The 26,774-nt window shown below is 40.3% G+C and overlaps 1 protein-coding gene across 1 annotated transcript in view; it reads right to left on the bottom strand.

Annotated features, from left to right (window-relative positions):
• Positions 1 to 26,774, bottom strand: part of TBC1D22A (TBC1 domain family member 22A) — a 117,747-nt gene that overhangs the window by 21,898 nt on the left and 69,075 nt on the right. The window contains exons 11-12 of the mRNA XM_082239707.1: positions 22,067 to 22,194; positions 7,983 to 8,078 (exon numbers count right to left, since the gene is read on the bottom strand). Coding sequence (XP_082095833.1) covers positions 7,983 to 8,078; positions 22,067 to 22,194 — 224 coding nt within the window. The remainder of the gene's footprint in view (positions 1 to 7,982; positions 8,079 to 22,066; positions 22,195 to 26,774) is intronic.

The following is a 26,774-nucleotide window of genomic DNA, read 5'->3' as shown; positions in this document are numbered from 1 at the left end:
AAAGCAAGTTTCCATTTTGTAGCTGAAATACTGCAATAATTCAGCGTGGGCAAAAATATATCCCACTGTACAATAATATGTAATTCCTTGCTGAATTCATGCTTTTTAATCACTGCAATTGCTCCCAATTTATTAAATGAACTACTTTAAATTCATGAAGTTGGCCAAATTAAATATTTTCAGGTCACTGGGGCCATTCTCTAAATTAGACCCATGTTTATAGTAGTACTAATTTCCCCTCAGTATGCTGGCACAAATGACTATTACCACAGCAAATAGGGAGGTACAGTAAATACCTTCCTATTTTAGTTTTACAAACTCCTTCTGAAATTTGCACATTTTAGTACATCTTGGCTTTCTCTGTAATAGGATGGTTGTTTTATTAGTTGCTGTGAGGCTCAATTTGTTTTTATGCTCTGGCTTCTATAAACACATTAAATGATCAGACTTTCTTCTCTTTTTACATTTGTAAAGAAAATCTATATGGAATACTGATCAAAATTGCAATTTACATATGAATTTACACACACACACTATCCAATTCCCAAGCATATGGAGCAAGAAGACGGCATAAGATGAGGTGGTGAACTGAGGCGCTAATGGACTCCAACTCCCATCAGCCCAAGTCACCAAGGCCAATAGTCACAGAGTATAAGAGATACAGTTATGCAACATCTGGCAAGGGCACAGGCTCCCTATCCTTGGTCTAAGATGAGTGTAACCTAACATATTTCAGTGAAGGCTATGCAATGTCCTTTGTAAGTAGCATGTACCAGTGCTCAACTATGAATGTAAACCTGTTCAGGATACAGCCTATCCCAATGCAAGCAAAGCATACAGATTTAATAAGGAATGATCCGATTATTTTATTGGAGAATAGACAAGCGGCGCAGGGAATACCAACAGGACAAAGAAGGAAAGCAGGACCTTAAAAGAAATACAGTACCGAGAAAATAGTTTTAGGAAGGAGCTACCGTATTTTTCGCTCTATAACACGCACCCGAACATAACACGCACATAGTTTTTAGAGGAGGAAAATCCGTAGGCATGCCACCCGTAGGCATTCCCTCCATAACACGCACAGACATTTCCCCTTACTTTCTAGGAGGAAAAAAGTGAGTGTTATGGTGCAAAAAATACGGTATTTTCTTTTTGAAAAAGCTCAAATCTAACAACAACATACGAATGTGGAAAAAATCACATCGTTTCTGGGGTAAAGTTGTGCATTCATAAATGTTTGAAGTGTTTTATACACAGTAAAGGATCAACTGCCTCAACTAAATCTGGCTGTGAGCTATGGAGATACTTTGTGAAAGCAGCTGGCCTGGAAGGTTGCACTAGGATAATAATAATAATAATAATAATAATAATTTATTATTTATACCCCGCCCATCTGGCTGGGCCTCCCCAGCCACTCTGGGCGGCTTCCATAAAAACCAAAAATACAATAAAATATCACACGTTAAAAACTTCCCTGAACAGGGCTGCCTTAAGATGTCTCCTGAATGTCAGGTAGTTGTTTATCGCCTTGACATCTGCTGGAAGGGTGTTCCACAGGGCGGGCGCCACTACCGAGAAGGCCCTCTGCCTGGTTCCCTGTAGCTTTGCTTCTCGCAATGAGGGAACCGCCAGAAGGCCCTCGGCGCTGGACCTCAGCGTCCGGGCAGAATGATGGGGGTGGAGACGCTCCTTCAGGTATACTGGACCGAGGCCGTTTAGGGCTTTAAAGGTCAGCACCAACACTTTGAATTGTGCTCGGAAACGTACTGGGAGCCAATGCAGGTCTTTCAAGACCGGTGTTATATGGTCTCGGCGGCCGCTCCCAGTCACCAGTCTAGCTGCCGCATTCTGGATTAGTTGTAGTTTCCGAGTCACCTTCAAAGGTAGCCCCACGTAGAGTGCATTGCAGTAGTCCAAGCGGGAGATAACCAGAGCATGCACCACTCTCGCCAGGTCCCACCACTCTAGGACCTGGGAGATCAGGGCTGAAAACCTCAGCCAGACATGAAGCTAGCTCAGTGATCTCAGTACCTCTCAGCTTTACCTTGGGAATGTGACCAAATTAGGAATGGGAAATGGCCCTGTAACAAAATTAGCAAATATCATGATAGAAATGGAGGCAGGAGAGAGTTCAAAGGACTAGGCACAGGAAGAAGGAGAAGTGAGGTCTTATTCAACATCTTTATCAACGACTTGGATGATGGACTCAAGGGCATCCTGATCAAATTTGCAGATGACACCAAACTGGGAGGGGTGGCTAACACCCCAGAGGACAGGATCACACTTCAAAACGACCTTGACAGATTAGAGAACTGGGCCAAAACAAACAAGATGAACTTTAACAGGGAGAAATGTAAAGTATTGCACTTGGGCAAAAAAAATGAGAGGCACAAATACAAGATGGGTGACACCTAGCTTGAGAGCAGTACATGTGAAAAGGATCTAGGAGTCTTGGTTGACCACAAACTTGACATGAGCCAACAGTGTGACGCGGCAGCTAAAAAAGCCAATGCAATTCTGGGCTGCATCAATAGGAGTATAGCATCTAGATCAAGGGAAGTAATAGTGCCACTGTATTCTGCTCTGGTCAGACCTCACCTGGAGTACTGTGTCCAGTTCTGGGCACCACAGTTCAAGAAGGACACTGACAAACTGGAACGTGTCCAGAGGAGGGCAACCAAAATGGTCAAAGGCCTGGAAATGATGCCTTATGAGGAACGGCTAAGGGAGCTGGGCATGTTTAGCCTGGAGAAGAGGAGGTTAAGGGGTGATATGATAGCCATGTTCAAATATATAAAAGGATGTCACATAGAGGAGGGAGAAAGGTTGTTTTCTGCTGCTCCAGAGAAGCGGACACGGAGCAATGGATCCAAACGACAAGAAAGAAGATTCCACCTAAACATAAGGAAGAACTTCCTGACAGTAAGAGCTGTTCGACAGTGGAATTTGCTGCCAAGGAGTGTGGTGGAGTCTCCTACTTTGGAGGTCTTTAAGCAGAGGCTTGACAACCATATGTCAGGAGTGCTCTGATGGTGTTTCCTGCTTGGCAGGGGGTTGGACTCGATGGCCCTTGTGGTCTATTCCAACTCTATGATTCTATGAGTACTATGTTATTCCAAAGGTCCCCAAACACTCTTGAGCAGATTATTTTTTTTGGGGGGGGGGGATGCACAAGTGACTGCAGAGGGAAGGGGGAAGTAGTGAAAACCGTTTCTCATGCTTTCTGCTAACAGCATCCTCTGCCGGCTCACAGACTTCTATCAGTGGATATATACCAATATCAGGAAAAATCCCGTTCTTAAAATGTGTAATAAATATTCCACCTTTGTTGAACAATTCAGAACTTACATGTTTGAAAATACGCTGAAGATAATAGTTCAACGTAATTTTATTTTGCTTCCCTGAGCTTTGTAGCATCGTGTTTAGACAAGTTTGATCATCTTCATTTGTCTGAAGTAGCATCAATGTCTTCAAATGAAATAATGTTTTCTAATCATCATACATTTTAAACAGACAGAGAATCGAGTTTTCGATGCGTGTGCGCTTGCGTTTTTTGAACCAACACTGCTTACTGGATACTTCTGAACTGCTGTTTCATTTCAATTTTTACCATCATCCAAGAGCAACATTCTGGTTCATGACTCAAATCCAAGTGTCATGGGGCTCTACGGAGGCACTTAGTTCCCATCCCAAAAGTCCAAACTCAATACATTCAGTCAACAGCACAGAACTCTTAAGATACAACAGGATTTTGTAGCCAGAAATTGGTCATTTTCATCGAGTTTATTTAACCGCTTCCTAGCTTGAGTTTTTGCAGACAGAATTTTCTAGGCATTCATATGACATTCTTGAACTTTGAGACTTCTATTTAAAGTATTGATTTCAAAAGGTGGAGGTGCCCCTGAAACAGATATTCAGGCTGTTGGGCAGATGAGCAGCCTTTCAGCAAGAGGAGGCAGAAACCCTTGCTCTGTCTCTACTGAATGGAAGAGGCACACTGTCATCACACAGCCTGGGAAAAGCGAGAAGGAGGCTACCACCGTTCTTCCCTAGAAGTAGGTGACTGTGCTAGGCTACAACCCCCTTGAAAAAGCCTGTATAAATAGGGATTTCAAGAATGGTCCTTATCTTTCCTTAACTGTTGCTGTTAAAACCTAATCTGACCCACAAGTTATCCAACAAGAGGTAGTAATTTGCCTGAAAACTACAATTCGCATATTTGTATTTAACAGGGCAACTGATCAAGACTGGTAACAGTTGGAACTGTCAAGTTATTAGGACTCTGATCTGCTAGGATCCATACCCTGACAGGGTTTACTGCTACAAAACTATTTAACATTTCACAACACAGCAGAACCAATCAACATGGAATTGTGCATGTGCTTTCTAGTGACAGATTCAAAATACAAGTGCATGGGATTTTCTTTCCCTGAGCGAAGAGTTATCAGTGTTCAATTGAGCAAAATGTTTAACAGCTGAGCACTAAATGGCCTGAATGCTGCCATCTCTTGGAAACATCCTAATGAAAGTAACTGAGAAATTGGGTTGGTTTTGTTTTGTTTTTTTAAAATCAGCTCTAGAGCTAAGACCAAAGCAAACCATATTCTTTGTCTCCTCAGACTTTCTTCCAAGACTTTGATTTGGTATTCACTTTTTATTGTCAGTGCCTAGACTTTTTATCCTGCATCAGTTCTTTCAAATACCACAAGGAAATCCTTGGGCAAATACAATCACATAAGGGACATTAGCCCATATTAAACACGCTGCCTCAATTAAAATAAAATCATTAATGGAGACAAAACCCTTTGGTTAGTATGCACTTCATTATGCGTTTCGCTATTTCAAGAATTCAAAAAGCATTCCTGGGGCAGATACCAAGAGCTGACCAATGACATTACAAGGTTAATAGCCCCGACCTAATCATATTAGAAATATTCAAGTTTCAAAGAGAGTCTATTGGAATCTGCATTTTATTAAACTGCTGAACACTGCAGAAAGATGGCATTACACACTAAACTTATGCTTTATGGGATTAAAATGTTAGGATCAGAGACTCCACAGAATAGAGTAGGCTCGAAAATGAAATGTTGCATAAGCTAGTGTTAGTGGAATGATCCTCAAAGCCCTTAGGTGCAGATTAGCCTATACAACTTTGTCCTTTTCAATCCTTTGTTTTCTTTCAGGCCACCTTTCGACCCTGAAACTGCTATAATTGCAGCTCTTCAGAGACAAAGTGAAGTGATATGTTGCTGATATGCTTCTTAGGTTGCTATGTTACAGTGATTATCTAATTAGGTACCTGCCTGAAGTGAATAATAATGGCAGCATTTAAACAAATCGATAAAATACATCCAATCAGTTCTTGGCAGGCCTTTATACCAGTTTTTATATATACTGGCTTAGAGAATAACCATTCAGCTTTATGCTTGGGCAGCTCCATATAGGACTTGTATACCGTAAATGCTGACATATAAGACAATCTTTTAAGTGAGCCCATTTAATTGGTCTGGAAAGCAAGTTCCACTCTCTGAAAGTGTTGATAAAATAGAAGCTAATATAATAAAACATTAATGCTGTTTTTGCATCTTCTCTGAAAGCAAACACAGAGGTGCAAAAGGAGAAGAAAGAGGGCAACTCTGCTAACGCAACAATAAAATCATTTTCTAGATGTTGCAGGTTAAACTTACTTCAAATAAAGTGATTGTAAGGTTAATGCATGAGCAAAGTTTGCCTAGAACATTCTGCCAAGTTTTTAAACAAATAAAGATGTACATCCTAGTAAACATTGATTCTGAGTTTCACGATGAATTACAAAATAAAATGAATAGGATCAACAGAAGTGTAACGTCGGATACATGTAATATATCAAAAGCAGAAAATAAAAAGCTGTTTGAATCCACAAGAACTCACAAGCCAGATTGTCATTTCCTAGAGGTCGGAGAGCATAAAAGTTGGTAAAAGGCACATTCTTGAAAAAAGACACCGCAAGTGGTTCTAGGAGTCTCTCCAGTTCCAGAAACACCCCGAACTACATTCCTGATTCTTCTAGGACCACAACCACATCCAGTTCATAAAAAAACCTAGGATATCTCCTTATTGCTATCATTTTTTTTCTTGAGGTAGATTGATAAGAACACCACTTCTCTCTCTCTCTCTCTCTCTCTCTCTCTCTCTCTCACACACACACACACACACACGACTTGCTATATTAGAGCCTAAACTAAAATTTGGCATCATAGTAGGCTGTAAGAAAAGTGATTCTGCTAATTGTAGCCACTGTCCTAGGGTCAGAATGTCTTAGGCAATCCCATCCCATGATCTCATCTTAGCTGGAGATTGTCATGGGAATGGCATGTTATAGCTATACTGGGTTAAATAGACTGGATGTTTAAATCAGAATATTCCCCTCCTTCACTACTGAACATTTGTGTCAATTCTATTTAAGTTTCTGAAAAGGTAGATTTAATGTAGATAAATGTTGAACATTTCTAAGTGCAGTACAACCTGTCTCGTGATTTGTGTGCAAGATGTAAAATTCATTAATTTACATTGTCTATGCTTAATTGATCACAGTACTAAATGATGACTCTCTTCATATTCACCCCCATGACTTTGACGTTGACTTATTGTTCATTTCTTTAGCTAAAGCTGGGACATTTGAGATTTTCACAGGACTGAAGAAAAATAGATGCAAATGCTTGACGGTGCCAGGAGATAAAATAATTGTGCATGAAATTTAACTTATTCAGCATTAAAATACAATGAGAACAAACGACTCGACATATTAATTCTATGTAGAACGGTATAATGGCTGAAATTGAAGGAAGTGTGGTTTCTGAACCACACTAACATATGCCTAGACTTACCTTTATTAATGTGAGTGATATACGGCTCTTTCTGGCCTCAGCTTAAGTTATAATAGCAGCTTTATGTTGGCCACTGCTTCACTAAGTGGCAAGTTCACAAGAGCATATTTTATTGAAGCCGAAAACTCGGGACATTTTGATTGATCAGCTTAGATCTAAAGATGAACCCCCTAAAGTTCAGGTGTCTATGTCCCAGAAATAATTTTCAAAAGGGGAGGGGGAATTAAAGTGACCATGTGACCGGCTGGCTGAAACATAGCATGTGTCTGAAGTTCCATGAGACCAAGAGCCACTCCAAATTACCTCTGTATGTACAATGCATGCAGGCAAGATTTATGACAGTGAAGGTAACCCAACAGCCCTTGATCACATATGTGAGACAGGGCACATCCCTCTTATCTTTCTGCAAAACTCCAGTGGGCCAGATGAGCCAGCTTTGTATCAGATAGCAAAGTGGTCATTGCTCTTTTCACCTGGAATAAGCCGAGTCGGTACTCCGACAACGAAACAAGCCTGCCAGCAACACAGTCACACAAACCGTATAAAATGCATACTCCCTCGATTACTGTCCCTCATCGCAGTGGTGAATGTCTCTTTTCTGGAGGAAATAGTCCCAGCTGCCTTGAAAGAGGCAGTGGTTCTTAAGAAGTCCTCCCTGGAACCTGAGCTACCATCAAATTGCCAATATCCCATTTCCTGGGCAAGGTGTTTGGGAGGGTGGTGACAGCACAGCTTCAAGTGTACTAGGATGGAGCCAATTATGTGGATCCATTACAATCTGGTTTCAGTACTGCATTTCAGCTGTGCAATTCTCTCTCCTTGGAAGCACAGATGGCCAAACTGCCTACTAAGAACTCATCTCTTCCCCAAGCTTTTGTAGGAGCTGGCTGAGTCTGCTCTGCATAGTACACTATGTATTATTCTAGTGCTACTAGTTTTACCAGCTGCATTGTTTCCGTGTGGTTTTTTTTGTTATGTTATGCTTTTTATTGCTGCTGTAAACCACGTTTGCGGTGAAAAGCAATCTATAAATTCAATAAATAAAATCATCTGAAACAGTTTCAAGGAAGTCGTCTGCTTATTTCTTTTCCTGAAAACAAAGGCTACTTCACTTACTTGAAAGTCTCTTTCCTCTAAGATCTCCTTCTTCCATCTGACAAGGAAGGCAGCACACACATATAAATGGAAGTGAGAAAATCCCTCTGGTTCAGACTGAGAAAGAGAGAAAGAGAATTTATGTATAACCAGACAATCACTGCAGTTTATTCATTATTATATTCTGTCATTTTTCTAGTTACTCCAAAGTTAATTATCTCCAGGAGGTAAAATTGTTGCTGATTTTTATGATTGACTTATGAAATCAAACTCCAAAATCAGATCCCAAATAATTTTATCTTTATTGCAGGTGGGGAATTGCTCACCAGGAACCAACACTATTTCAGAGTACTCTTTCCAATTATATAAAAGGCATGCTATATCAATTAAGCTTTGCAGTAAGCATCAAGTAAAGATTTCTGGCGTCAGTCTTTGTTTTGAAAACTGCTTTAATTGTGCCAGTGAACCATCTTTTGTTGAGAGGAATAGACAGTGGGTTTTTAATCCTGTTTATTCTCCTTGACTTCTTGATTGTCTTTGTCACTATTTAGAATAGTAACATTATACACTGCCTGCCAAAACTGAGAATATGAGCATCACACTGTGATGCTTCCATTCCTACCTGTCAGAAAGGAAGGAAGTGCTTGCCCCTTGAGACCCAACTTGTGGGATACCACAGAGATAAATCTTATTTCCCAAACTATTTAACATCAACATGAAGCTGAGATCATTAGAGCTTCTGAAGTTGACTGTCCTCAAAACAATACCATTATATCATGAGAAATCCAGGTAATTACAAGCCAGTTGGCCTAGATTTTTTTTCCAGGTAAATTGGTGGAAACTATTATTACAGGTAACACATTACTAAGCACATAGAAGAAAAAGTCTTGCTGAGGAAGAATCAGCATTGTTTCTGCACAGTTAAATCCTCTGTCACATGTCACAAGTATTTGACATCTTTGAGTATGTCATGATGTACTTGGACTTGCACAACGCTTTCGACAAAGTCCCTCCATCAAAGGTTTGAGTAAACTTAGCAGATACAGGATAAGAAGTTGGGTTCTCCTATGGATTATTTCTAGATAAACAGGAAATAGGTGGTAGAAGCAAACAGACACTACTCACAATGGAAGTAAGCAGTGAGATTCCCAATGTTATTTAAAGTGTTCATAAATAATGAGGAGACTGGGATGAGCAGTGAATTCCTGGCATTTAAACTGAGAAACATGGAATTCCCCTCACATCCATTGATGAGCTCTGAACTGATGGCGACTAAGCAAGAAAATCTGGAGGTCATGGTGGATAGTTCAATTAAAACTGCTATGAAAAGGGCGAATTGCAATTGGGGCTATTATTAGTATGCCACTGAATGCCAGTTGCTGGAGAATAATAGCAGAAGAGTGCTAGTACTCTTCAAGCCCCATTTGTGGACTTCACTGTGGACATTGTGGACTTCTGACCCAAGCAAGCTCTAATGTTCTCAAATGGAGGTTGGGGGGAAAATATAAGCAGTTTCCAGTCTAGGTCCAAGATGAAGAAACAAAGCCAGAGAAGAAACTGAGCTCAAAGTTCATCAGAACCTTCAAATAATCTTTACCAAAAGTGAACACTGCTGTTATACAAGCTACATCCAAACGGCTCTTTCAAAATAATTGTAAAACATGCCATTTGCTCCTGATATTTTCCCTTTCCACATTGCGTTCCAATACTGTTTTCCTAGGCTCTTTTAAATCAAATCAAATGGGCTTAAGTATTCAATTCATTAAAGGGAAAATGCATATGCCCTTTAGATTTAAGAATTCATCATGGTTCAGAGATAAAACTAGGCTACAAAGTATTTCAAACGGATAGTCTTGGACAGTTTTGGAAATTGAGCAAAACACCTAATGCATAATTGCTTTTCCCAACACCTGCTACCTATTATAACTTTCCATTTGCAGCCCTTGAAGTTATGACCGGTTTCATCTTTAAATGTATAAAATGGCGGGCCAATAGCTAAAAGCTATTTTTTTAAAAAAATAAAAAATATCAAATATAAACAATGACCTTGATTTAAATATTTTAGCAAAAGATCTTAAGACAGATGTACAGCCTTCCAGAAGACTTATTCTGAACATATTAGGCATGACTCGGAGCGCATCACCACAGAGGCATCTGTCATCATCAATAAAAATCATTTAGAAGGTTAGCATCACAAATATTACATTGCCTTGCAAAAAGTTTATCGCTTCTGTGGATGAAATCGAAGCCATTATTTCAGACTTGGCCCACAAAAATCTCATGAATTAATCAGGGGATGGATGTAGACTGGTGGGAAAGTAGTAATCGTGGTAACAATGCGCCCCAACAGTTGAAAAAGAAATTGCTTTTATCTATAGAATACTGCTTAATTGGTGGTGGTGGTGTTGTTATTTAGTCGTTTAGTCATGTCCGACTCTTTGTGACCCCATGGACCAGAGCACGCCAGGCACTCCTGTCTTCCACTGCCTCCCGCAGTTTGGTCAAACTCATGCTGGTAGCTTCAAGAACACTGTCCAACCATCTCGTCCTCTGTCGTCCCCTTCTCCTTCTGCCCTCCAGTCTTCCCAACATCAGGGTCTTTCCCAGGGAGTCTTCTCTTCTCATGAGGTGGCCAAAGTATTGGAGCCTCAGCTTCACGATCTGTCCTTCCAATGAGCACTCAGGGCTGATTTCCTTCAGAATGGATAGGTTTGATCTTCTTGCAGTCCCTGGGACTCTCAAGAGTCTCCTCCAGCACCATAATTTAAAAGCATCAATTCTTCAGCGATCAGCCTTCTTTATGGTCCAGCTCTCACTTCCATATATCACTACTGGAAAAACCATAGCTTTAACTATACGGACCTTTGTCGGCAAGGTGATGTCTCTGCTTTTTAAGATGCTGCCTAGGTTTGTCATTGCTTTTCTCCCAAGAAGCAGGCGTCTTTTAATTTCATGGCTGCTATCACCATCTGCAGTGATCATGGAGCCCAAGAAAATAAAATCTCTCACTGCCTCCATTTCTTCGCCTTCTATTTGCCAGGAGGTGATGGGACCAGTGGCCATGATCTTCATTTTTTTTGATGTTGAGCTTCAGACTCTCCTCTGCGAGTGTATTTCAACACGGAAATTGTGGACTGCACATTGCCATGCCATGCAGCGGGTGGGGGAGGATAGCAAAGTTAAAATTTGACACACCAGCCCTCGTGCTGCCTTCCCAAAGCTGGAAGCTAAGTACTGAACTTTGGGAAGGAGGTGTGAGGCTCTGGCAGGGTCCTAGCTGGGAAAGTGCTAACTAGGCTTTGAGAAGAAGTCAGGAAGCCTCTAGGACCATATCAGAGCATCCTTCCCAAAGCCCAGTGCCTTGCTTTAGCAGCCTTGGGAAAGCAGTGCATGGGCTGGGAGGAGTGTCAAATGTTGCCGAGGGCCGCCAAAAAGGCAACAAGGGCCACACGCTGGACCACCCTGGTTTAAAGGGTCAATTCTTAGCCTTGGAAGGGGCTACAAACTTAACACCATTTTTATATCAATTCTAATAACTTTTAAAGTTGTAACCATTTTAGATCTGCAGTATGAATCTTAAAGGTATCAAATATTAACAGTATTCTTTCAAGTGTTGTTTTTTTAAAGTACCACACTGTAGAAGTTAAATATGTAAGACAATACGAACTCTGAATAACTTTTTGTCATCAAAAATTCCTACCCTCTGAAAGGTAGAAAACTTTCAGGGGAAATAATTGTATGAGTCTAGTCTAGGTAGAGGAAATTAAAACGGTTAATTTCAGGCTCAAATAAATCTAACAGCAACTGCCTCTGATAGCCCTTCGACAAAGCTCATTCACCAACCAAGATTGTTTCAACTGGAAAAGAACATTTCTAAGCTCACAAAAGGTCTGATGTTCCTGGAATGAAGTCCAAAGGCATCTTCTACTTTGGAATATAGCAATATAGTCATACCTCAGGTTAAATATGCTTCAGGTCAAGCCTTTTCAAGTTACGCTCCGTGGCGACCCGGAAGTAACGGAACACATTACTTCCAGGTTTCGCCGCTCATGCATGCGCAGATGCTCAAAATGACATCACGCACATGCGCAGAAGCGTCGAAACGCAACCCACGCACACACAGACGTGCAGTCGCGTGTTACGTTCTACTCAGAATGAGAACGGGGCTCCAGAACGGATCCCGTTCACATCCAGAGGTACCACTGTATCCTAAACTTGAGATTGTCGGATAATACGGTTGGCTAAGAATGCAAGTATCCACAATTCTTTTCTTTTCTGCCCCCCCCCCCCTTTAGAATAAACAGAGGTTGACAACTTGACATTTCATTTAGCGTTAGGGGAGAAATGACAAGTTTATATAATATTTCCTCCCTTCTTAAAACGCATTAAATTGTTATTTGCAGATTCCTCTCCAACAAACATCCTGCAATTTATAAACCATTTAAGAATATCAGAAAGACACATCTGCAGTAACTGATCATCCCTCCAGGGAAAAATATAGGTATTCCCAATTGTTAAACCTGCTACCAGCGGTAATGGCATTCATCAGTGATTTTCTTGTGAGCTTTTACAATGGCCTTGCTACTTGACTGCAACCAGCTCTAAAGCTTCTTTATTCTGTTATCACATCCGCATGAGGGAATGAATGCCAAGGATTCAATAGTCCTGCTAAGGAAACAGAGTCACACAGTTCGAATAGCAATAAGTAGACTCAATTGAAGGCATCCTTTCACACTCCCTCGCTTTTGCAGAATGAATGCATGAATGACAAAAAATTAAAAAATTAAAATTCTCAGGTGCAGATGCTGAGGAAGATATACAAAATATAAATAAAATATAAAGTAGAGCATGTCACTGTTTAAAGAGAAGGGTCTGGAGAGGATATAAACTGATGTAGCATCATAGCATAGATAAAACTGACAGGCTTTATTTTGCAATTGAGAAAGTACAGAGGAAAAATCCTAGAACCCATTCTATTAACAATAAGATGCTCTGAATTTCAACCAGAGATCATACTTCCTAAACTATCAAACACTTTTTATGCTTTCTTAGGGGATGGGAACCTTCATGGTTTCTACGTTGAAGAGATAAGCAAACTGGGGTAGTATTGTAGGTGTCTGAATTCTCATTTACTTCCAGCACTTATAGCTTTGCAATCACTCAATCAGTTTATTACGGCCATAGACTGGCAGTTTAAAAATAGCTAAAATGCAAAATTATAAAAGCAAGACAGAATAATTATTAAAAAAAACAAGCCGGAATAAGAGAAGGGAGACAAGAGTCGTTGACCAGCTAGTTAAAAAAACTAGAATTCTAACTGTTTCTAAAGAAATCCAGTTGAAGAGTCATGTGTCTGAAACACAAGATTACATAAAATGTAGCATTATTCTGTGCATTTCCTATTACCCATAGAAAAACCATGATAAATCAAGGACAGCAAGCCTTATAGAGGCAACATTACTATTACATTTATAGCTCTACACACACAAAAACGACTAGTTCTGCTGGGTTAAAATGTTTAAAAACTGGTCCTAATTAGAAACAGCTAACACTGATGTGGACAAGATCGATCTTGCACATTTAAGACAAGCCATGAACTTCCTTGCTTACCCAAAAGCCACAGTCACCCATATATCTGACCAGAAACCAAACATCAGTGACAAGAGGGAGAGCTAGGGAGGTGATTTGGAAGCACTGGGCAGGCTGCCAAGGAAATCACTTGCCAGACTGAGCGACTTTCATTCATGCCTTTGGACTAGTGGAACGTTCTCAATTTGAAAGATTTAGATTTCATACAAAGCAGAAGCTCAATTCCTGATCATTAAACATTACTCCACTACTGCAGCTTCTGCATAGACTCTGTACTGGAGTCTTCTCACTACAATTCCCATCAGCCTCACCCAGCACAGCCAATAGTCATGGATGATAGGAACTGTAGTTCAAAACATCTGGTCAGCCCAAAGAGAAGGCTCCTATGCTATGTTTCAGATTCAGTTCAAGGTGCTGGGTGAAATTTTAACATCCTTAAATAGCTCAGTTTTGCTATATCTGGAGGAGTCCCCGCTTATTTCACATCTCCAATATCTGGCACTGTCTTCTGGTCTGGTCAGTGCCTGGATGGAACCCCTGTGTTCCATGAGGGATGAAAGGCAGCATAAAAATGGAAGAAATCAATAAATAATATCAATCAGAAGAAGCTCTTAAGTGCACCATCTGTGAAACAATTTAAGACCACAACAGCCTGTGGGCAAACCTTCTTAGCAATTGCTCTTCAATGGAGGAAGCCTAGAGCTGATTAGCTGATTAGGCAATGTGGAACAGGTTTTAATATTTGACTTATTTTAGTTAATGTTATACTTTTTCAAAAAACTATGTTTCTATAAATCAGATCAAAAACTGCCACACATTTTTCCCCCTTTTGTACCAGTGAATCACATCTGAAGAGCTCACTAAGGTCAAGTGAATATTAATCATTACATTTTTACACTGCTACATAGATATTAAATAACAGGGGTTTTCTTCCTGGTCCTTTTCAAAAACTTCTCATCCGCTTGCTAGTTAAACCTTTGTAGCGATTACTTCTTCTGAAACACATTTCACTGTGACGAGAGTCACATCCTTGCTTTTTGCATTGGGAAAAGCACAAAAATACTCTTATACCGGCTCCGATCCCTGATGGATATTTGGATGTAGGGGCTTTGCAAGAGAGGTTCCTATACCAGCACGATTAAATTAACGCAAATCAGTTTTGGCACCATTTGTTGCCATGGGAAAGACTGACAGCAGCATCCACAGATGAATTAAAATTAATAGTGGCATCATCATGCCTTTTCATCTTAACTTCCTGAAATGAAGGTTATACAAATCCAAACGGACCTGATGCAGTCAATATCCCATTTAAGTGGTCCAATTCCCTCTTAGTGGAGCTGGATTGTAGCTTTATTTTATTTTTATTTTGAATTAGCACATATATGCGTATCTGACAGAAGTTGCATTTTTAATGTTTCTGTGGAAGCAGGCTTCAAAACTAAATTTTCTACTTCTTAAAGATCTCTGAATTGCCTATGAAGAAAAATAGTACCAACAATGTACCCTGCCAATTTAGAAATAACACTGCAGTAATTTTTTTCCCAATTCAGCATGTTGCTAGATATATGCTAGGTGGAGTTCCTTTAATATTATATTTGCATATTATTGCAGTACAGAGCTTTGAGCAACCCAGATTCAATGTACATGGGTATGGAATGCAAGCATGTTTTTAATCTGATTTTGTGGTCTCCTGAATCCTGAAAATGCCATGGGTTAGAATAAAGGAGATCTTGCACATCTATTCTGCAACCCTGTAACATAGGAGTAGTGAAATGGATTTCACTGATAGGCAGAAACAGAACTCCCCCAGTGTCACAGGCTACTTTAAAAGATGGATGGCCCTGACCACAATCTGGGACATGTTTGCAAAAAAATGGGACCTTATTAGGTGCTATCCTAATTTTAGTCCCTCGGATGTATCTTATAGGCAATTGCACCCACATCATTCTCTCTTTCTTGAGGGAAAAAAAAAGCCTGCTTGTACTATAGAAATCATAACATTTCAGAAACTGTACCCTGAATCGCTAAGGTGTTTTTCACACACAATGTGGAAGTACCTGCTGAGATACTTCTTCAGAGTCAGGAATGTCATTTGCTGCTTTGAAGTGGAATTGCCCTGCTACATATCAACATTATGGAAAGTGCCTTGTGACACCATAAAGCCTAACAAATTTATTACGGCATAAGCTTTTGTAGACTACTGTGCATTTCAGCAATACGGGTAGTGCTCCCCCGAGCTGTAGTTGGTGTCTCTGTACACACACCCAAACACTCAGAAACTACAGTGATATATATTACTCCCACACACAAAAAATATTTGTTGATATCACAACAATCCTGGGCACTGTCTTGCCTAATAACAAACGCAGGATGATTAAAAAAAAAAAATCAGTTGTCCTGTTCAACCCACAAGTGGCTACTCTTAATGAATTTCCAAACACTACGACTCTATACTAACCCAGCTCTGGGAATAAAATGAATGTTCAGTGTCTGGTGGGGCTGTGAGAAAGTCAAGAGTTTTGGGGGTGTATACACAAAGAATTGGGATGCAGGTGGCACTGTGGGTTAAACCACAGAGCCTAGGACTTGCCGATCAGAAGGTCGGCGGTGTGAATGCCCGCGACGGGGTGAGCTCCCGTTGCTCGGTCCCAGCTCCTGCCAACCTAGCAATTCGAAAGCACGTCAAAGTGCAAGTAGATAAATAGGTACCGCTCCGGTGGGAAGGTAAACGGCGTTTCGTGCGCTGCTCTGGTTCACCAGAAGCGGCTTAGTCATGCTGGCCACGTGACCCAGAAGCTGTATGCCGGCTCCCTCGGCCAGTAAAGCGAGATGAGCGCCGCAACCCCAGAGTCAGCCACGACTGGACCTAATGGTCAGGGGTCCCTTTACCTTTACCTTTACACGAAGAATTAAAAAAGATGTTCAGAACCTCAATTGAAAAGAAACCATAGGCATTCTTACTGAGCATTGTAGGGGAAGACATCCCACAAGATAAGAAAAGATTATTTCTATATGCCACAGCCGCTGCCAGACTATTGTTGGCAAGAAATTGGAAAGGAGATACCATCCCACAAAGGAGGATTGGATAAACAAATTATGCAAATTTATAGGATTGGCCAAACTAACAGCAGCCATAAGGAACCAATCTAACCAGAATTTGAGGAAGGAATGGCAATCTTTGGAGGGTTATATGAAAAAACACTGTTCCAAAAACAATATGTTGTTATGCCTAGATTAAGTATGTAAAGATGATTTAATATAAAGTAAAATCAGCAGTGACCAGATACCGTATTTTTCGCTCTATAACACGCACCCGACCATAACACGCATGTAGTTTTTAGAGGAGGAAAATCCGTAGGCATGCCACCTGTAGGCATTCCCTCCATAACACGCACAGACATTTCCCCTTACTTTTTAGGAGGAAAAAAGTGAGTGTTATGGTGCAAAAAATACGGTATATTAAAGATTAAAGGATGCCAAGCTGAGGTGGGAGGAAGCCACATGGGTATATAGTATAGTTTCACTTAATTTGATAAACACAGAGTTTGAATTTGTTAATATGTAACTGTTCGATTTTACAACTGTAACTTTTCATTATTGAACAATAAAACGAATATAAATAAATAAAAAATGCATGTTCAGATCAGTGGCACTGGCATGAGCACCGACATGGTTCCACAGTAGGCCAACATCTTCAAGGCTGACTTAGAACACCACTTTCTCAGCTTCTTCCAGAGTAGCTCTTCCATCAGAGATAAAAACATTACATTGAATCATCCGGAATCATGGACAGAAAGCATCTGTGCTATTCTAGCAGGACTTCACCAAGTTCAACCTTACACTGCTAAGCATACTCACAGGCTTTGTACTTCTGCCCCAAACACACCACAAAATCCACAGGACCACAGCAAAGATCTAAGATGAAGCCACATTAGGTTTGGACAGAGACTGACAACAAAAAATATTGACATCTGGCATTCCTTAGACTACAATTACTCACCCGAAAGAGTGAAAACACAGATCAACAAGGCCAGATTAGTAACCAGGAAATATCTACCATAGGAAAGACATAGAAGCAGCTGTCGACACCTACAGCTCCCAGGTAAAAGCTTTTGTGTATCATCAATTATCTACAGCCCATATGGGAAAAATGACACAAACTTGAATTAGGCTGAAGATGCTTAGAAGCTTCTGTGCAACTGGAAGTACTGCCTGATTAGTGTGTAACAAATCTAAGGCTTCCCTATTAACAAAAAGAAAGATATTCCTATAAAGCTATTCTATATCAAGGAAACACCCCCCTCCAAAGTCTACACAACAGTGTGATGTGACAGAGAAACAGCAGCACTAAGAAAAAACTTGGATGTGATAGCATATGTGATGCAAAAGTCAAGATGATCCTCCGGATTATGAACTTCAGCCACAGAAAGGGCTGTTCTGCTTTTATAAATTATAAAAGGGGGAGAGGGAAGAGACAGTGGTAGGAAGAATCTCGAGTACTTTCACTCCTTTAAGAGTCATCTAGGGAGAAAATGTCAGACAGACAAGATGGAATGAAGCTTTGAACAATACAATCAAAATCACAAGAATACTTGAGAAGGGAGAGGATAACTCTAAACCCCAGACTTGTTATTCCACTGATGAAATGCAAGCCCAAAATCAAATTAGCTTCACATTCTTCCTGCTGTGCCAAGAGGCTTATGCCAAGCAAAATTGTAAGTTGCTATAAAAGAGAACTAGGCTATGGAATAAAAGGATGGGATTCATTAGTATTTAGGATCACTGCCTCAAAAAAAATTAATGTACATGGAATCTTTTTGTTGCAAGATTGTGTTTAGAAGCTTTCTATGCCACACTTAATTTTGGCAACAAACCCCCATTACAATATCCTTTCTTTCAGCAAAAAAATTCTCCCAATTTTTGCTTTTACAATAACGGCCGTTTGGGAACATTACTGCCAACATTTTGGCCCCTCTTCTAAGCTTACTCGACCTTATGCAATCTTCACCGCAATCCAGCACCACCTATCTGTTCAGGAGGTGATCATAGAGATCCTTGCATACAGCAGAGTAACGGTAGCTTGCTGCTGAGGAAGCAAATCTGGGTAAGTAGATATGTATTAGTTTCTTTTCATGTTATCTGCCTTCTGCTCAATCTGCCACCTACAACTCTCTTGCCTTGCTTCAGCCTCAGTGACACCATATAAGGACCACACTTGATTGCATTAAAAAAAAACCCTCAATACCCCATAGTTCAAAGAGGAGGGAGGAGGAAGAAACATTGCATGTCTAGTTATTCCAGCCACCAACCCAGAAGACATGAAATTAGTTGCTCTCTTCAGCCACTTGGGATTTCCTGTTTCACTCCCACTCTTGCTCTGGACAAGGGCTCAGGGTTAGCAAGACTACGGGGTAAGGCAGAAGGCAAGAAACCACTGCTCTTAGGAGCAGTAGCAAGACATTGCTTATTGGACAATGAGGCTCGGATCATTTTCAGACCTTAACAAAGACTTAGTTTGTGAATATATGCTCATACTTTGTCTTTTATTAAAAGTTTAAATGTGGAGACATACAAAGACATCTCTATTGGGGAGGGGATTTGTTTGGGATATTTTTTCCTGGATTAATGTGGTTATTTAGGAGCACAACCAAGCAGGCTGGTGCACCTGTATATAGTTATACTCAGATTTATATACTACATTTTCCATGTCATTAGCTGCTGAATGTTTTAACTTTCCGTTTACGAGTGAGATTTTTATTCCAGTGCTCACCTTTACAGCTACTTACAGACTTAAACCATTAAACAATGTTCAGCTCCCTTAATTGGGAAATGCATGTAACCCAATATTAGACTAATCAACACTTACTATGCCTCTAACAAATTATATGAAATAAAATTTAGACACATTAAAATAATAAGCTAGTTGAGAATGCCCGAGTCTATTTGGCTAATTGGGCAAGACAGTTGGATATTTAATAACCACATATTAGGTTGCAACAACCAAGACTAACAGTTCAGATTTGTCCTACATGCCATCTTTCAGAAATCTTCAGATGCTTGGAAATGCAATACATCTCCCCACTGCCTTGTTTCGTTTTCTAGTGAACCACTGACCACCACAATTAAAGCAAAATACTTGCTGCAAGTATGAAGATTTAATCTGTACAGAATCTGAATAGTTTACTTCCTGGAGACTGCATTATTTTAATTCATATTGTATTTGAAATAATAATTGCCAGTCTTCTTTTTGGAAATAATCAGGAGCTCTCACTTTCAATAGAAACCCTCAATAGGAAGCTAATATAACTCGTCTCATGAACAGACCAGTCTTGCCAATTAGTAGGCATCTTCAGTCTAATGCTGGGGTATGCAAGAAAGCATGGGAAATGATAGAAATGGAGTTGTTTGGCGAAAGATTAATTCAGAGTTAATCAACAGAAAACTACAGAGTTCCACATAAAATAATCCTCCTATCCCTTGAGCCCACCTTCTCCCATATTAATCTGCCTATGCACTTGGTGTATTTCTGGAGGTCCTATTTTGTATCCTACTTCCCCATTCCCAGACATGAGCAGAATGGATGCAGAGGATGGAGCCTTGACTGTAATGTTGCCTAGATTGTGAGATTCTTTTCTGAAAGGGGGAGGGGTTTGCTGGGTTTCACAGGGAAACACACAGAAATGGAAGCATCCAAAAATGTGAACAAAAAGGGGGGGATGTTTCTCAGAGATGCTGGAAAGAATGGTAGCATACTGTTATATTAGCCCAACACATTTCAGCTCCAGCGAGCTGTCTTCATGGGTTTATCTCCCTTGTTTCTTGTGTTTTAATGACCTTCCAGGGCAAAGCTCCTGTGGAATCTCCCTGCCTTTAAAACTGATGGCTTATGAGCCGCTGATAAAGAAACAAATGAGATAGACCCCCGAAGAAGGCTCCTTCGAGCCAAAACGCTTTAGGTTTCAAATGACAAGCTTAAGACCTTTATTTGAGGACAAAACCAATAATTAACATTTCCATACTTAATTCTTTTTTACTGCTGACACAGAATTATTGTTTAGGCATATAGTTTACTGTCTTTATGTATATAGTGGTACCTTGGTTTGCAAACAGTCTGGTTTCCATGTTTTGGATTACAAACACATCAAACCCAGAAGTGTGTGTCCCAGTTTGCAAACTTTTTTTGGATTACCACCCTTTTTTTTCTTTTTGGATTACGAACAAATTTTTTTTGGAGGCCCCATTGGCAAATGCGTGCCTTGGGTTACAACCTGTTTTGGTTTACAAACAGACCTCCGGAACAGATTATGGTTGTAAACCAAGGTACCATTGTATTTTAATTGTTTTATATGTGTTGTTTAGCATATTGCTTAGCTGCGTTGAAATGTATGTGCAGGTGGTGGTTCAGACATTTCAAATAAAATGAAATGTCAATGACACAAGATTTTTTGTGAGCCTTCTTTGGAATATATAGCTCTCCTATATGCAGCCATGGAAGAGAGCTCATTTTTAATAGTGTACTCATAATATATGTGGGGCATATATAGGGTTGCCATATTTTGAAGAAAGAAAAAGAGGATGCTATGACAACTCTCATTTTAAATACCCCTACTATATGTAGACTACAGAAGCTGTGATATATTGCTGAGGGGGGCAGGAAAAGAGTAGAGGAAAGCAAGTCTTCAACCACCAGTTATGTCTATGTCTCATGCAGAAAGACATTTTAGCAAATTAAAAAAATTCACCAAGAAAGAAATTTTATCCCAGAAAGATGACGTGTCCTGGAAAAAGAGGATACATGGCAACCCTAAGTCCAGGCTATCTGTTGCTGAGATATATTTGTCTCATCAACTGGCAAGTGCCAAGCAATTAATATATACATCGAATTTGAGAATTGAGGCTTTGTTTTTGTTTTTTTTTTGAAATGTAGTGCTATCAACATACATGGCACTTTACAGAGTAATATAAACCAGTCCAGTTTGCAATCTAAATTTTGAAAGCAGGGGAAGGGAAGGCCAGAGTAAACGAGGGAGATACAAGGAAGCGTACTTGAGAAATATTGGCTTCATTTAAGTTTAGGGTTAGGGGTTGAGGCCAAAAGCTCCAGACCTCAAAAGGGGCTTGTTGTTAAAGAACGAATCCCTGTATTTTGTTAGAGGCATTTTCTGTGCTGCTCTAAACCCTCTTCTCATAATCTGTTTGCCGTCTTGGTAGCTGCAGCACATGGAGGTGACATCTCCAAGGACTTGATCAACCATGATGAGGGCAAAATCATATGGGTGTGCAGTGATCTTGAACGAGACTCTTATTCCCTCCGCTAAATGCAGATAACCATAGGCAAACGTGCTCATCAACTTTAGTTTCAAATATCTAAGGCTCCTGCACATCAAGAATGTCAAATACTCGGAAGCTCAACAGAAATCGGCCAGCTCCGTTTCTTAAATCAAGTCTACACGGGAGAGGCATGCAGCTTCAAACAGCACTGTGCTCCATAATGAGGGCTCAAAGCAGCAGTTCACCTGGTATGTGTCCCAAAGCCTTATGGTGCACCGCAGGGGAACTTCTCTCATCAACAAGTTATTCATCCAGCGGAAAGCAAACTGGAGGTATTTCACCTCGTGTTGCTCTAAGTGTCTGTGCACTTGCTCTGAAAGAGAAAATTTGAAATAAGTTTACCAAGAGGGCTCTATGCATCATTAATCACAAGCAGTTTTTTAAAAAACAAACAAACACCCCACCCCCCAAATTCAACATTATATAAGCAAGCAATTTCCTCCAAAGAGGCCCAAATGGAAACAGCAAGTAAATTTTACACCAGCATTGTAGACGACGTTCAAAAGGATCTATTGACAGGTTCAGTGATGAATAGTTTCCATATATTTAAATAACTGAATGAAAATCATACTGCAAGTACAGAGTTTCAATACAGCTACTTGTTTCTGGCACACTGATTTAGTCCCAAGTTTGTCCTAGTGCTTTTCATTTCTTTTTTAAGTATTAAATGTTAAGATGCGATTGTGTGACATTGTCAACTTGTCATTTTAGAATGTGTCAGCTGCATGAACACAGGATGGAATTGTAGCTTAAAAACATTATCTTTTTTTATAAAAAAAAATTCTCATTAAAAGGCAGAATTTCTTTTTCTTTTCACTGCATGCACACCACTAAAAACAAGCTACGGGGAGTTAAGAGTTACTTATGATTCATGTGAACATGTGTGTTTTAAAATTAAAGCAGCATCGAGTATCCTCCTTAAAATAAATATTGCAAGTAAATAAATTAATTAATACATATAACGCGCAATCCGACAACCAAAATTTCTGGTAGATCTGTGACTGAATGGTGGTGAGGCCCAAGGAGATTTGGCTTCTTGACGAATCGGTACTACAATTTACCCCTACATTGCTTCTCAATGAGTTTCCCCTTCCCCGCCTAAATTTTCAAGACAGCAGTGGGTAACCTCCAAACTGCATGCCCATTTAGGTTTGGCATGGTTTCCAATTTGGCCTATGAGGCCGTTTCCCCCAAGCTACACCCACCTGCTACAAACCTGATGTCAGATATGAGATTAGTCAAGACCCAGCTGCACAGAAAGCATTGGGAACCTTGCAGAGCATTCTTCACTGTATCTTGGCAAGCAGGGCTTGCATTTGACGGCTCTTAAACATGGTGCCAGATGCAAGTCTCGTGAGGATCAATTCCCTATCAGAGCTTCCGAGTGTAGCTGGTCCCTGATGGAGCTGGGTTTTGCGGACAGTGCCAATGAGATGATCAGCAATGGCTGCAAAGTCCATGTTGCCAGGGATCCTCCTTTGCAGTCCCTCCCATCAAAGTGGACCACTAGGCTTAGCAGAGAAAGAGCGCCCCTTACCCTTGGTGTGCCAACACTTCTAAGAAGAAAGGCAAGACAAAAATAACACACACACTAAGAAGGGGTTCCCCACATTCTATATGAAGCACAGAAGCCGGGGATTTTATCTTAAATTTCTAACATGCACAGCACCTTCTCTACAAAGAAACCGTATAGTGGTGAGAGAGAAGAACCACTACCTTTTCTCCCCACATGCAACCCTTACATGTTATCATAGGTGCCAACCCCCTGGGTGCCTGAGCACTCACAAAATTCCCCATAAAGGGATCAGGAACCCACAAATTTTGGTGCCACGGCTATGTACGCTGCATGGCACCCACGGCTATGGGCACCCACGGTTGCGAAGCCATGTTGACACTCCTGCATGCTATAGAGCACAAACATATATGCAGCGAGTCTTTAATGTGTACCTGCCAATACTGATAGAACTGCACTTGTCTCAGAGGACTCAGAAAGGCCATTGTCCAATCAACAACTGCTGCTCAAAGCGAAGAATGAGAAAAGCCTACATTTCCCCTTAGCAAATATAGTAGGAAATGCAAAGCAGTGATACACGGCGGAGCATTTAACTTGCTTAAGAATGTGTCATAGGCAGGCGCAAATACCGTAGGTTGACAAATTTGCTGCATCACTTTAGATTTAGAAGTTATTTCAAGCTAATTGAAGCATTTACTCAGAGGTAAATGCAGCAGCTACTCATAAATAGTAGATTCCACAGCCGCTACATATTTACTTCGGATTATTGGAAAGCCTTTGAAAATAATGAAAAGCTACAAACTGGGGCAACATATTTCAAATCACTTTATAAAAAAATACAAATTTAAGCATACTGAATTTCCTGTGGGCTTGCCTCTATTTCTTCCTAACATGTTGAAAAATGGACCACTAAGTGCAAAGCTTTATTTGCAATTTATTTTATAATATATTCAGAGACAAAACGAAAATGCACAGGCTGAAAAGATTCATTCCTCCTTTTTTATAAGTAATTGTGAACAGATGTTATTTCACCGATAAAGGTAATTTGGCTGGCAATAATTCCAAATTTAAATTTTCCATTTCACTGATAGTAAGCATGCAGATGTAATGAATGACTCGGCAGATGTAATTATTGCCATCTTTCAGACTTAAAAGTATTTTTTTCATAAAATACTTATACAGCAGTTTGCGATAATAAAATTATGCTAAATCTTCAAGAAATAATAGTTCTTGTATCAAAAGAAATAAGGGGGGAATTTGTTTAACAGTCTTCTCAGCACTTTAAAAAAAACTTATACTAACCTATTGAAAATGTGCTGATACAGGTCCTTCCATTAAAAAAAAAAAGTTACACCTGCATATTTTATACCATGGATTTATGTGTGTTCAGGCTTATTAAATAACATGTTTATGCAAAATGCACTGTGTGTTGGTACCAAGAAGCATAATCATTTCATACTCCATTCTTAAGTAGAATATAAAGAAATAGTGTTTGCTAAAAATGACACCCTGCTTCCATATGCTAAGAAAGTTTCTTTCATTCCATCAGATGCTTCTCTAAATTCCCATCTTTGCCAAGTTCCTAACTGCCTCAGATTTTGTAACTAAGCAATTTTGGTGAAGGCTGAAGTCTAGCTGAATACCTGCTGTTCGCCTTCCTGTTGCTACACCTAGACTTCATGCAATCCTACTATCAGGGGATATCTAGGAGAAGAGACAAACTGCCCATTAAGAAAGCCAGCCTTAACAATTAGCAGGATATTCCGGACAGTGAAGCTACTTTGGGAGGAGCGCCCACGTTGCAAGGGTGGGTCATTTGTATGGTCATTAGATGCATCTGTAACTGGCCATTGCCAGTACTGGCATACACCATACAGTACTGACTTGCATCCAGTACTGTAACACTCATTTGCAGTAGTGGATGTTGTGCTGGGGTGGCAGGACTTATCTGACCTTCAGCTGGTTGTGTTGCTGCTGCCTACTGGGAGCTATAAGGGGAGGGGCAAAGCGGCAGCAAGTTTGGCAAGGTACAAGAGAACCAGAGTTTGGCACTGGCAAGATAACCAGATTGGTTATGCCAGTGTGTTTGCAACATATAGACCTTGCCTTTCTCCCTCTATCCCCCAATAAGCACCAGCATCACAGCTGACCAGAGTTCAGGTGAGCACTGCCACCCCAGCCCATCATCAACTACTGAATGTAATAATAATAATAATAATAATAATAATAATAATAATAATAATAATTATTATTATTATTATTATTATTATTATTATTATTATTATTATTATTATTATTATACCCCTTTCATCTGGCTGGGTTTCCCAAGCCACTCTGGGTGGCTTCCAGCAAAATATAAAAACATAATAAAACATCAAACCTTTAAAGCTCGGGTTGTGAACGTGATCCGTGTGGGATGCACATTCGCAATCTGCAGCAGCGCATCTGCGCACGTGCGGGTTGCGAATTGGCGCTTCTGCGCATGCGCGACCCCCGAAACCCAGAAGTAACCCGTTCCGGTACGTCCGGGTTTCGGCAGGTCCGTAACCCAAAAAAACGCAACCTGAAGCGTCTGTAATCTGAGGTATGACTGTACAGGGCTGCCTTCAGGTGTCTTCTAAAAGTTGTGCAGTTCTTCATCTCTTTGACATCTGATGGGAGGGCATTCCACAGGGAGAGCACCACTGCCAAGAAGATCTTCTGCTTGGTTCCCTGTAACTTCGCTTCTCGCAGTGAAGGAACCAACAGAAGACCCTTGGAGGTGGACCTCAGTGTGCGGGCAGAACGATGGGAGTGGAGACACTCCTTCAAGCATACTGGGCCAAGGCAGTTTAGGGCTTTTAAGGCCAGCATCAACACCTTGAATTGTGCTAGGGAACCCTCCTATTGATAGTCTTTGTCTTCCTCTCCTTACAAAGATCTACAATCATGAGACAGTCCTGCTTGTTTACCCCTGACACTCCAGAAAGCCCTTCTTGGTCATCACAAATGAAAATCAAGGTTTCCTAGCTTAACCTTTCTCCAAAAGTCCATTATGACTTAAAATATGGTACTACTAGACAAAAAGAAAAGAAAAAAGTCATTCCAGTTCAACCTCAAATAAGTTTCGTTCGTGCTGAACTTCCCCAAAAGACAAAGTTATTTTCAATCGATACAATTGTTTAATGAGGCAGTAAAATCTACTGGTAAGACACTGAACCACTGAGTTCCATAAAACATGCAGGAATATCACATAGCATAAGGTTGGGGAAAGGGCTTGCTATTTCATACAAGAATCTGAATTTAGTTCTCGTGTTGTAAAACTGAGCCTCTAAATCATCCAACTTTAAAACACCTTAGAAAAGTAATTAAAATTGTTTTTCCTGTAATGCTTGGCATGC

Source organism: Podarcis vaucheri, assembly GCF_965113315.1.
Source record: "Podarcis vaucheri genome assembly, chromosome: 10".
In the NCBI taxonomy this organism is placed as follows: domain Eukaryota; kingdom Metazoa; phylum Chordata; class Lepidosauria; order Squamata; family Lacertidae; genus Podarcis; species Podarcis vaucheri.
This window is presented reverse-complemented; position numbering and strand designations above follow the sequence as displayed.